Raw genomic sequence first — 13004 nt, 5'->3', positions numbered from 1 at the left:
AGAATTTCCATTCTTCAGTTACTTATGGAACTGGGGTTCAAGGAGCCCAGGTGACCCAATATAGAAGTAGCAGAGCTGAGACTAGTATCTAGTTCTGGCTGCATTACAAAGTTCTCTCCACTATAGCTTCAGGCTAACATTACAGTGAACTTGCCTTTGCTGAGCAAATTTCACGCTCAACACCCAGAGAAGACGGACACCTGGAGCCGGATGGGGGCTCGCGGGAGCCAGCCAGGGGTGAAGAAGGCACAGCCATCACCCAGGGTGCGTCCGAAGTTCGGTGGTCATGCTCTTTGTTGTGTGACTGCTCCGTCCTCGTGTTCCTTCTAGGTTTGCACGACAGGTCTTTATCCTCCGCATTCCTTCCCTTGTACCCTGCTCCCAACTCTCTTCTCATCTCTTCTATCATCTGCACTGCCCTGCTCATATTTCAACTGGCTGTTTTACCAAGATGTGTCTCCCCTGATCTGTCCTCTTTTTCACCTTCCTCTTTGTCTTTTCACTCCCCCTACATCTATCTGGCCTGTCCATTCTTCTCCTCCAAGTTTCTTCTGCCTCCTGTCTTGCATCCTGGACATGTGATTTTGGAAGATGGTGATATGGAAGAATATTCTGTGTGTGTGTGTGTGTGTGTGTGTGTGTGTGTGTGTGTGTGTGTGTGTGAGTCGCTCAGTCGTGTCCCACTCTTTGCGACCCCATGGACTGTAGCCCACCAGGCTCCTCTGTCCATGGGATTCTCCAGGCAAGAATATTGGAGTGGTTAGCCATTCCCTTCTCCAGGGGATCTTCCCAACCCAGGGATCAAACCCAGGTCTCCTGCATTGCAGGTGGATTCTTTACTGTCTGAGCCACCGGGGAAGCCCTAGGGAATACTATGCTATCCATCAAATCACAGCTCGACCTCCAAAATCTGCGTCACACTGTATCCCCACCCATATCCCGAAGCCAAGGTGCCCATGTTAGTAGAGGCATTCTGAGCCCCACAACCTCCCAGCCGCCCTGTTTCTTCCCTCCAGAAACGGCTTCTTGATGCAGGGATTTGGAAATGGGGTCAGAGAGGGAGGCAGTTTCTAGGAAGATAGGAAGAGTTCCCACTGTCCGATTATTTTAGGTTTGAAGGTACAGGAATACCTGAACCAGTCACAGTGGGGTACAGATAAATGAATGGGGGGCTAGAAACAGGAAGTCGTAGTGCCAGCTCAGTCTGTCCCAACAACTGTGCCAACAATCATGCTCAGGCGCTATGTGCTGGGAGAGCCCTGTGCACAAGCAGGGGTTGTGAGCATGATCGGTCTCAGAGCTGGAGGCTGGGCGGGTCTCCAAGCCCATACACATCTTAGACAGCTGAGTTAGGTGTGTGTCTGAGCCTAGCGTCCTGGAGACGGAGCGAGGGTATCAGGAACTCATAGGTAGGCAGTGAGCTGGACTGGGAACAAGAGCTTTCGGTACCTGCCTCAACTCTGCCTCTGACTAACAGTGATCTTGGGTAGGTATTTAAACTTCTTCGGCCATTATTTCCTTAATGGTGGAAAAAAGGGCATCAGATTAGCTCCATACTTCTCAAACTAGGGTGCCAGGAGGTGCTCAAAGCCACAGGATTAAATTTAACATACCTTCCTAAGATATCAATTTCACTCAAGGATTCTGAGGGGAAATCTTATTTTACTATTAAACATAGTTAACATTACACAGTTAAGTGTTAGTCGCTCAGTCGTGTCCAACTCTTTGCGATCCATGGACTGTAGCCTGCCAGCCTCCTCTGTCCATGGGATTCTCCAGGCAAGAATACTGGAAAAGGTCCCTTCTCCAGGGGATTTTCCCAACCCAGGGGTTGAACCCAGGTCTCCTGCATCATGGCAAATTCTTTACTGTCTGAGCCACCAGGGAAGCCCCAATATTCAACAAACAATGTAAAATGGAGTAGAGAGAAACTTTTATATCATTTAGAAGACAAATCAGATTTCAAGGATATCCACGGTGTGGGAGCTTATGACCCACCCCTATATCTTCTGGGATAAAATTCCTTATACCTTTTAGAACCTGTTGCTGGGTCAATTTGGGATGCACTGTGCTTGAGAGTTATCAAGGTCACGTCCTGCTTTAAAAGTCCAGGTCCAGCCTGAGCCCCTCCCGGTACAGATGGGTCCCATCCCTCCCACGGGCCTTGGTGGAGACAGGAGACTACCACTTAGCCTCCTCTCACCAACCATATTATCTCTGTTTTGGATACCAGCTCCAACTTGAATAGCAACCTTGGAGGCCTCCAGGAGGAGATCAGCTGCACAGTGGGGACTGAAAAGAGGCATTTCTAGGCTTCCAAGTGTTCTCAATGTGAGCGAGAGGAAGAGAGGAGAAAGGAGACGGTGTCAAGGAAGGCCTGGAAGAAAAGCACTGCAGGATTATGTAAGCCCTCAAGGTTGGGAGAAGAATGGAGTTGGGTTTGGGGTTCTTTTGAAAGTTGATGTCTTTGTTCATTAATCTTCCTCCTGTCCTGCCCCAAAGAAAATAAACAAATAGAAACCAAGCCAGACGCACACAAATCTTGAGGTGGGAAAAAAAGGGCCGTGTGTGTGTCCGGGGCCTTCCTTGCCAGCTGAGTCACTGCAGGCTCTGCCTCCCACCCTCCTGTCTCCTTCCCCTTCCCTCCCATCCTCTAGCCTCGGCCTGACACAAGGCCCTGGCCCAAGGAAGAATAGGCTTTTCTTCCCTTGTGTCAACGTTTGGAAAGTTCTCATAGTCTGATCAAAAGAAAGGATAAAAGCCTTCAAAGCATTTCCTGGGAGCCTGTGACCTGCATCTGGCCCTTCTGACCCTCCATGTGCTTTCCGGTCAAAAGAGGGAGGAACACAGAGATGGAGCCATGTCAGATGTTCTGCTCTGTCCAGACGCCACCCCAGCCAGTGTGGGCTGATTAGGACCACAGCCCCTTCCTCCGCCCCATTCCCTGGCAGTGACTTCTGTCCCATAGGAGAAGGGAACAGTGTTCCTGCAAAGAACTACCGGGGCGGGGGGAGGGGGATGGCTCCTCGGGGACCTCCTTCCCCAGCTGGAGAGGGAGATGACTTCCTGGCACGTGCAGCCGGTGACGACGGCCTCTTTGATGCACCTGCCTCCCCTTGCCCCCGGCGCGCGCTGCCGCTGTGAGTCACCACCCGGCCATAGCGTCTGCCCCTACCCACTGTGTGGGGCTGCAGGGCTGCACGTCCTGGCCTGTGTGAGGAGCTTGGCACCACGCGGAGTTCAGCTGAGGACAAAGGATGCACTAGTGCCTCCTCAGCCCCAGCTCCAGCCATCCCGGGAGCCTCCCGGCCTGGCCCCGTCTGGGCCCTCACCTCAGAAGAACGTCTCAGAGATATTAACCCACCCCTCCTCACCTCGACTGAAGAACCAGAAAAATCAGATGCTAAGACACAGATGGGGCGCTCAGAAGCAATGGCATTAATACAAATAGCATCTGTTGTCATTGTTATTTTATTGTCATCGGTAAGACCTGAGGCACCGAAAAGGTCCCCAAGGACACTGGGGGAGGTTTCAGAGGAGCTGGGCTGGCGATGACCAAGGGGTTGGTTCATGTGTCAGCCTGCCCTGACTCTTTAATCAGTCACCACCTGGCCTGGGTTCCTGAGCTTCTCCATAGAACCCAACTGATCCTCAATGATACTAGTTGAGAGGATCACCCTAGTTTTGGAAGTTAGAAGTATTCTTCCAGAGGCCCCCTGGGAGAGTTCACCCCCATGCCCAGCTGCACTTAGCATAGAGGGTGCTGGTAAGACTACAGATGGCTGGAGGGGAGCAGAAGAGATGAGAGGGCTCCGCGAATTCAAGCTTCACCAGGTCACCTGCCCCCCACAGCCCGCCGCGGTCTGTGCTGAAGCGCACCTTCCCACCACCAGGGGGCAGGGCACCCCAGCCCCAGGAGACTGCCTGTGCCCGGGGCAGCTGGGCTGCTCCTGCCGTGGCCGCCCTACCTCCACCCCAGTCCACTCCTTTTACGATTAGCTTAAACCATACGAAATTACCCATTTTTAAAATGTCAGCAATCTCAAGTGGTCCAACCTATTAATATTTAATAATAATAAAAACAAGAGCACCAGTCTCCTTCAGACTACCAGACTCTGCGTTCCGCAAAGCATGTTAGAAGCAATTTCACTTGATCCTCACAGTCAGCTGGGTGGCAGCTAGAGCTCCAGGAAGCTGTCTCCAAGGTCACAGCTGAACTTCCAGTCATCAAATCCAAGGGCGTTTTCTCAGCCCTTGACCCCAGCAGTCTCTGCATCATGTGAGACTGATGACCAGCCTGTCCGTTCCGGACACTCTCTCCTTTGACTCTCAACTGCAATGTGATGGGGATCCGCTGATCTAGAGACCTTGATTACCTCTTAGTAGCTCTGCCACGTCTAGGCTTTGGGATTTGGGGAAAATCACTTAAACTGTTTGAGTTTCCTTTTCCTTTATATTAAAAAAAAGGGGGGGTCTAATGATACCGACCTCACCAGGGTGTTGGGAGAGTTAGATAAGCACACAGGTGTACCTAGCGCACTGGATAGGTCAGTACAGACTGTGTGGAGGACCTCACCATCACTCTCTGAGGTGGTCCTCCAGGCTCTCTCCTCCCTCTCTCTCTCTTTTCTTCTTCTTTTTTAAAATTTTTTTTGGCCGCACAGTACGGCTTGTGGCATCTTAGTTCCTTGACCAGGGATTGAACCTGCATACCCTGCATTGGAAGCATGAAGTCTTAACCACTGGACCACCAGGGAAATCCCATCTCCCTGTCTCTTTACATCTGGCCCATCTCTCTTGCTGTGGCCTCTCGCTGACCCTGACTTACTGATGTTTCTCAGGGATCCTCCCTGGCTCTCATCTCTAACCACTCTGCTCCCGTTTCCTCTGCTGTTGCAGCCACTCCCGTGGACCTCCCCTCACCTCTGCCCCCAGGTCCAACCCTTACAGGCTCCCTCTAACTGGAGGTAACAGTTTTACCAGGTCTCTTCTGTGCTTCCCCTCTTGTTCGCAGAATCACCACCCATTCAGTGCCCAAGCTGCAACCTTAGAGTCACTCTCCGTTTCTCTCCTGCCCCCCACCCAGGGGCTCACTAGGTCTTATCAATTCTGCCTTTGTGGGCTTCTCTCGGTCTCCTTTGAGGCTGCCCAAGTTCTCTTTCACCTGAAACACTGCAATGATCTTCTGTCTCCCCACCCCCAGCCTCGCCTCCCTCACCTCCACCATCTCAGCCACAGCAGTGCCTTTCAACAACAGTTACATCCCATCACTCTGGCTTTCCATCCTCAAGAAGTTCCATAGCTTCTGCAATAAAACCCAAACGTCTAGACATAGCATTCTGAATCCTTCCCCATCTGATGCCACCCTGATTTTCACAGCCTCTCCCTCTGGTTCTTTTCCCCTTCGGACCTCATGTTCTAGCCATACAGAACCGCCACTGGCTCTTCAAATGCAGCCTGCACCCAACTTGTATGGCCCCCAAGCTTTTATCAAGCAGGCCCCTCCACCGAGAATGCCCTCTAGATGCCCTCTACATTCCTGGGATGTTTTACCACATCATCAGTTTAGTACTCCCCTGTCCTTGAGAGATGGTGAGCTCTTTGAAGGCAGAGGCTATATCTTAGTTCTCTTTTAAGCAGGTGCCTTTGACCTTCACCTAACTGATTAGTATGGGGAAAGGACTTAGACATGAAACCCTGGTCTGACTCCTGGCTGGGGATGCCAACCATACTGCAGGTGGGCCGTCACTTACTCCACCCCCACCCTTCAAAGATATCACCAGTTCATCACAGTCCATTTTTTTTCTCACTGAGCCTCAGAATCTTTCTCAACATGGTGATACAGAGAGCCATTTTCCAATGCAGTTAGCCTTACAAATGAAACCTGTTTGTTATCTTGGCAGGTCTGAGTCACAGCCAGAGGTCCCTATCTATTTTTCTTTCCCACTATTTGCCATCCTGATCTGTGCCATTTACCAGGCATGGGAACTCCAATCAATCTCCTCATCTCTCTAGGGCTCCATTTCCTCACCTAAGGAAGCAATAAAACCTTCCATTGTGTGGTTGAGATTACAGGAGTTAGTTTGTGAGATCTCTGAGGCCCTTACGTAAATATAAGGTATTATTATTAGCCTACTTTGCAGATGAAAGAAAAATATCTACCAAATTAGTGAAACGAAGGCTCAGAGAGGTAAAGTAACTTGCTGACATTTATATAATGGCAAAGCTGGACCCTCTGTTCTCCAAGTCCCGTGGATCTTTACTCACGGTGCCTCTCCACGCCTCCTTGGGCTTGTCGGTGCTCCAGCTCCCCCTGTCTTATTTGTCCTTTCCCCCGGGTAACAGTGCTTCATGAAGTAGGACTTACTACAGCCCTGGAATTGGAGGAGGCTTTCAGCCCACCTCCTTCATCCTGCTTCCCTATAATTCCCAAGGTGAAGCTCCCTCCAAACCCATTCACCCTGCCAAACGGTAGGAAAGGTGTTCAGTGAGGGATGCCCAACAGAATCCAGTTCCTCCATCATGCCCTGCAGCCCCTGGCCCTCCTGCTCCCCACCCCCCACCCCAGCCTTGATGGCTCCAGGCAGCTGGCAGGCTGCTCAGAGCCCAGGATGAGGGGTAAAGCACACAGCTGTTCCGAAAGGCATCTCTGAAGAGAGCACACTGGATTTCAGTTAAGTTCCTTATGTCTTCACCTGAAATTGCTACCCTCTCATGGGGGCAAGTGAAGTACCAGGCTCTACCAAAATCTATAAGGACTAGTGTGGCCAGGGGGACGTCTTAACAGGAACTGAGAATTCTCCTGGTGTGCAGACTACAGATGAGCAGGAAGTTGTCAAGAGGGGTGTGCAGATCCTTGTGATTGGCCAGGGAATGACTGAGACCTGGAAGGTACCCCCATTAACTGTGGAGTACCTCGGGAAACAAGGCACTGAAGTGCGGGTCCAAAGGACGATAACGCCTTGGTTACCCACGGTGTCAGGGCGGAAGTGGTCTCCATTCCCCCTGCCGATGTAGCCTTAAAAGAATAAGTCACTAAGCAATGATAAAACAAATTCTGTTTAAAATTTTCTAAAGAGCCCAGGATGCCAGGCCCCAGGAGATAAGGTTTTTGGGCTGGAGGCCAGGGAGCCACTGAGCTGCCACCAGAACCTGGGACGCCAGAGAGAGGCCAGGCCGATGGGACTGGCTTCTTAGGGTCCTGGGACCAGTGCGACTTCCCACCTGAGAGATAACAGGGAGGCTGACCACCTCCTGGCTGTGGGTCCCCTTCTCGGTCCCCTTTCCTGTCTGCGACCTTAGACACTGTGCGGCTAGTGAGGAGGGAGGCCTTGGTGCCCGTCGGTGGAGGCTCCAAGAGGCAATGTAGGCAGCAGAGGAGGCGTGAGCGTCACCCCCAGTGTGGAAGCATCCTCAGGAGACGCTGCCAGAGGGGGCCTTTTATCTGTTCCACTCCTTCCAGGAAGGATCATGCTCACTGTCCCAGTCAAGAGAATCATTTCTTTTATTTTAAATTATTTATTTATTTGGAAGCTCTGGGTCTTAGCTGCAGCATGTGGAATCTAGTTCCCAGACAAAGGATGGAACCCAGGCCTCCCTGCATTGGAAGCATGGAGTCTTAGCCACTAGACTATCAAGGAAGTCCCAGAAGAATCATTTCTGAACTGCTTCCGGACCAGTGCAGTGTTCATCTTTGTAACCTCCTCAGTGCCTAGTACAGAGCTTTGGGTAAGTAGTTCTTGGCTTTAAAAGAACCCATAGGATTGATATTGTACATTTCTTTTCCCTCCCTCAGGCTCCCTTTTTGGTGTGTGACCTGCTTCATCCTTGGGAAGTCCTTCCTCCGAGTTTCCCATGACAGTGTCAGCCTTTGAACAGTGGAGGGCACTGACTCGGTCTCCCCATCAGCCTTTACTCCAAGCTAAAGGTCTGTCTTCTGTCTAGCTTCCCTCCGTGCTCACCCCACACTGCCCTCAGCCCACCTCCACCAACACTCTCATATCTCTATATGATGAGGGGGCAGTGCGGCAGCCAAGGTCCTCCGTGGGTACACAGGGAGCCTCAATGTCAGGAATCCAGAGTCTTCAGCAGAAAGCAGACCTTTCTTTGATGGTGGGAAAGGAGAGAGGCAGAAAACTCCAGACCTGGACCCCAGGCTGGTCCCAAGTCAGATAGCTGCAGGCCAGAGCTTCTCCCTGGACCAACCGGGTCCTCTTGGGGAGCCCAGTGCTTCCATGTACTCACATGACCAAAGACAAGAGGACTGAGCTTGGGAAAAAGAAAAGTAGGAAAAGGAAGATGTAACAGAAGTGGAGGGACCCCAACTCACAAGCTCCTAGGATTCCAGGCAGGTCGGAGTGTGTCATGAGCTGCCCTCTGCTGCCCTCTCCAGCATCAGTGTTCGTGGACCCCACGTGCCCCTCACACACGGCCTCTGTCCTCCAGCCACACTGAGCTTCTCCCAGCACCTGAACAGGCCATGCTCTCTCTCACCGACAGTTCTCGGCAAACAGTGGGGCCTCTTCGGTGAAGCTCCCTTCCTCTCCCCACGCCCCTTGGTCGCTCTCTACCCCTCCTTCAAGCCTCAGTGTGGATGTCAGTTTCTCTGGGAAGCCCTTCTGGGTGCCCGCAGCCTCGGGTGAGTTGCTGCCCCTCATCCGTGCTCACGTGTGCCGTGTACTTCCCCGCCTTGGTCCTTACGATGAGCCAGGCCGTGTGCCACATGTTCGCATGCTGCATTGTCCTATATCCTCCCTGGGAGCTGGGTGATGCCATTGCCCTCATATGAATGGGCAGAACCAGACTCGCCCAGGAGGGCCACTAGTGAGGAGGAGGTGACTGCAAGGTGAACCCAGGCCCGCTGAAACCGAGGTCTGTGCTTTTCCTCTGACCGCTGTACCGTCACGGCGTGTCGGCACTGGGAGGCCCCCACGGTCATCTTGTCCAATCCCCTCATCCCACCGAAGAGGAAGCCAAGTCCCAGAAAAGCTGAGTAACTTTCCCACAGTCACAGAGCTGGCTTGTAGCACCAAAATCAGACAATGACCCGGGCTTTCTTCATCCCAGCCTCTCTCTTCCTACAAGATCCTTTCTTGATCCTCGGGTCCTAAAGGGCCAACCTGGGAGCATTAGCCACTGAGGTCTTGCCCTCCAACCACAGCCCCAGCCCAGGGTGTGCAGTGCGCCAGCAGCAGGCCTCAGGAACCTAATCCAAACCCTAACCCGCCCTCCCCCAACAGCAGCTGGCCCAGAGACAGACCAAGAAGAGCTGGAAGAAACAGCAAGTAGGGGGCCCATTAGGAGAGGGCAGATCCAACAACACTCTCTGTAGGGTTTGTGGAGCTGATCAAGAGAGTTTCTCTGAGACAGCTAGAAATCACGCAGCCCGCAGGGGCTCTGAGCCCCCTTGGAACTGTCTCCTAGACCTCCCACCTCTGTTCAATAGGAGACCACCAGGCCTCTCTTTCTCCTCAAGGGGAGCGGGTCCTCCACCTCTCTTCATCCTTCCCCTTTGCCTGGCAATCCCTTACACCCAGGAAGTGCTTCCCATTAAGTCAAAATTGACCTGCTGCTGCCTGAACAATTTCCTCTTATTTTTACCCTCAATGGAGATGGAAACCCATAGGTATCCTGTGCTTCTGATGTGTATTCAGGAAACTGATCCACCTTCCCCCACAAGTGTCCTCGCCACTCCCTTTCCTTCTCAGGTTTCGAGCATGAAGAACAATCCCTGACTCTCTTACAGAGAAACCTAGGGAAGGTCTACTGTCAGCCTGGGAGGGAATCTCTCCGTCCTTCCCCAGCTGTCCACTTAGCCCTCATCCACACTCCTTGTCTGAGTAGAAGTTCAGGGGCAGGGTGGCATGAAGATACTGACTAGACGCAGAACTAGATTCCGAGGTGGCTTCCCCCCATCCCTCCTCTGAGCCAGAGTGCTGCCGGAGGGGCTGAAGTTGTATTTTGGCCAGGCCGCCTTCTCCAGCGGGGAGCATTTGAAGGAGCACTTGGAGACAGAAGGACCAGAGAATAAAGACTGGGGCAGAGTGTTCATGCATGGAGGAAGACAGAGGAATCATGCAGCTTAAGCTGAATCTGGTAGCCAGTCGGGGAGCATCCAAGATGAGCAGTGGGGTAAGGAATAGAAGGGTCCTACTGGTAAAGATTTCGCCAGCTATGCAGGAGACCTGATCTGAGATCCGAGATCTGAGCCACCAGGAAAGCCCATGAAAACTGGAGTGCATAGACAATCCCTTCTCCAGGGGATTTTCCTGACCCAGGAATCAAACCGGGGTCTCCTGCATTGCAGGCAGATTCTCTACCAGCTGAGCTACCAGAAAGCCCATAGATCCTTATACAGACGTAGGATATTAAAGGGAAGGTCAGAGTCAGGTGTCATGGACTTAAAATTAATACAGATCTCAATCCCTAAACCCTAGCCAAGAAGGCCATGTGGCTTCTCTCCCCAGGGACCCAGTCAGCAGAGGGGAGTGGGGCTCAGGGGAAGGCAGGAAATGAAAGGAGGTAGACCCACCCTGCCCAGAGGTGGTCAGAGGTCAAGGTGACCTTTCGAAGTTCTTTCTAGACTGAGAATCCCATATAAGCTCCTTGTACCTTCTTTTCCCCTCTACCATCCATCCCAATATGCCCTTCCCAACGAAGATGGGCAAAAGATGGCTCTGATAGAATTCCACATGGAGTAGGTTATCCAAGGAAGTCAAGAGGCAGGCAGTGCGCGTGTGTGTGAACTCAGCCCTTTCAGTCATGTCTGGCTCTTTGTGACCCCACGGACTGTAGCCTGTCAGACTCCTCTGTCCATGGGATTTTCCCAGCAAGAATACTGGAGTGGGTTGCCATGCCCTCCCCCAGGGAATCTTCCTGGCCCAAGGATCAAACCGGAGTCTCCTGGGTCTCCTGCATTGCAGATGGATTCTTTATCACCAAGTCAACCGGGGAGCCCCTAGGCAGACAGTGACCAACAACCCCCACCCCCACCCCCCCCAAAAAATCCAGAAAAACACCAGGCAGCAAGAAACCTCCATGCCAGAATACAGTCCCAGTCTTGCCACCTGGATATATCACGCCGCCTGGTCAGAGCCTTACCGTAAAATGGGAAGATAACAATGATGCCGTCTAGCTCACAGGGCTGTAAGAGGCTGTGACCCGGAGTGCCCTGGGCAGGCGCAAAGGTGGTCGCCCTGGGTCTGGGCGGCTTGGGGTTAATCTTTCCCACATTGCTCCATTCAGCGTTTGGCGGAGCTCTGGGCCGGGGGTCCTGGGCCCACCAAACCTCTCTGTGGGCGGTGAGATGAGGGGAGCCTGTTCAGAGTTCTGCGGAGGCGGCGTCTGTGGTTAACATATAAGCAGGAGCGGTCTGGAGCAGTGGGACATTTCCCGCCTCAGGGCTACATTCTTGAAGTCACAAGTGCAAACTTGTTATAACCTGTGTTGGAGCAGCAGGGGGCAGCGAGGGCACGGCGGGGGGCGGGGGGACTGGCGCTGACCTGCCCGAGGCTGGTGGAAGGGGCGCAGGGCGGGTGGAGGGCGGGTGTGCAGGTGCATATATGCAAGGGGCGGGTGGGTCGGTGTGCCTGAGTCGGCCTGCTGGGTCCAGGCGCCGCCTGCGCTCAGACGTGCGGACCAGAGCGTGTGTGGGGCCGCATGCAAGAGCGTGCGCCTGTGTGTCTCTGCATATATGAGCCTCGTGGTGGGAGGGGGAGGAGAGGCGGGCAGCCACCGGCCGCGGTGCCTGGGCATGTGGAGCCAAGGAGTGGGCAGGCTGCGTGCCCCTTCCCCTGGGCCGGCCTCATGGAACCTGAATTCCAAGTCCGTCCAGAGACTGCCCGGCCCCGCCCCGCTGGGAGCCGGGGCCACTCCCTGCCGGGTGCCCATCTCCCCAGCCTGCCCAGGGAAGGGGGGGTCGCCTCCTGCCCATCCCCCCCGGCCTTGGGCTCATTCCCCCGCGCTCACTGGGCCCTCCGGACACCGGGGTGGGTGGGGGTGGGGGGAGGCTCTGAAAGCAGGTGACTGTTTGGGGGAACTCGGGGACAGAGCCCCCATTGTGCCCGCCCCGGAGCCGCCTCAATGGAGCTCCCGGGCACAAAGGGGCTTTGACAATGGGCAGGACATTAGTATGCAGGGCCAGCCCCTCGGCCCTCTCCCTGTCCCACAGCCCAGGGGAGGGGGGGCGCTGCTGCCAGCCTCGTGGGTGGAGGCAGGGGATGGGGCAGGGCTGAGACTGTAGAGATCTTAGCCCCCAAGGGCTCCCCTGGGGGCACTGCCCCGGAGCCAGGGAAGGAGACAACCCAGGGCCCCCAAACCTGCCACTTGTCAGGACTCTCCAAGTGGAAAAAGCCAGGGGCACTGGGAGGAGGAGGGGCAGTCTGGGGGAGACCAGGATCCTTCCGCCCAGGCTGGACTCATGAAGAAGCACGTGGGCAGTCTGAGCCCACCCACTTTTGGCCTCAGTTTTCCCATCTATTCAAGGGAACTGTGTGGGTGGGAGAGGCAAAACCAAGCAATAAGCAGCAAGGTCTCAAACCTCAGCCTGCCATGTCTGAGTCTCCAGGCTGCATGTGAGTCCTGACCGTCCAGAATCCTGCTCAGGGTGTGTGCCTGGAGTTCGGGGTGTTTAGGCTTCAGACAAGGTAGTGCCTACTGCTCAGCCCAGGGGGATCTGGCTGATAGAGGAAGAGCCAGAACTAGCTCCCCTCCACCCCTGCCCCCACCAGCATTTGTTTGTCTGTCTCCCCCTCTGCCTCATCCCCTTTCCCAGGCTGTTGGAAGGGGCTTCTCCTCCTGGCCAGGGGCCCCCCGGAATCCCGCCCCGGCCTCCACTAGCACCTTCAGCACCACCCCTGCCTTCCCAACGTGCGTGCACTGCCCGTGGTCCACAGGACAAAGGGCAGGGTCGAAGCAACGCAGAAAGGCACCCCAGGGCTGGGAGACCGAGAGGGAGCGATGCTCGGGAAAGGGCTGCAGGCAGAGAGCAGGAAAAGGGACGCCAT

At 54.1% G+C, this 13004-nt stretch overlaps 1 protein-coding gene across 3 annotated transcripts in view; it reads right to left on the bottom strand.

Annotated features, from left to right (window-relative positions):
- The window catches only part of KCNJ10 (potassium inwardly rectifying channel subfamily J member 10), a 31986-nt gene that overhangs the window by 12446 nt on the left and 6536 nt on the right, over nt 1-13004 (bottom strand). The window contains exons 1-2 of one of the 3 annotated variants that reach the window (XM_065947619.1): nt 11101-11333; nt 5219-5305 (exon numbers count right to left, since the gene is read on the bottom strand). The exons of 1 other annotated variant lie outside the window; for it this stretch is intronic. In XM_065947619.1, the coding sequence (XP_065803691.1) occupies nt 5219-5227 (9 nt within the window). In that variant the 5' untranslated portion in view covers nt 5228-5305; nt 11101-11333. Of the gene's footprint in view, nt 1-5218; nt 5306-11100; nt 11334-13004 lie in introns of those variants that run through there. One more of the 3 variants, XM_065947628.1, reaches the window with a different exon arrangement.

This window comes from Muntiacus reevesi, chromosome 1 (genome assembly GCF_963930625.1).
Source record: "Muntiacus reevesi chromosome 1, mMunRee1.1, whole genome shotgun sequence".
Classification (NCBI taxonomy): domain Eukaryota; kingdom Metazoa; phylum Chordata; class Mammalia; order Artiodactyla; family Cervidae; genus Muntiacus; species Muntiacus reevesi.
The sequence above is the reverse complement of the archived record's forward strand: the minus strand, read 5'-3'. Positions and strand labels throughout refer to the sequence as shown.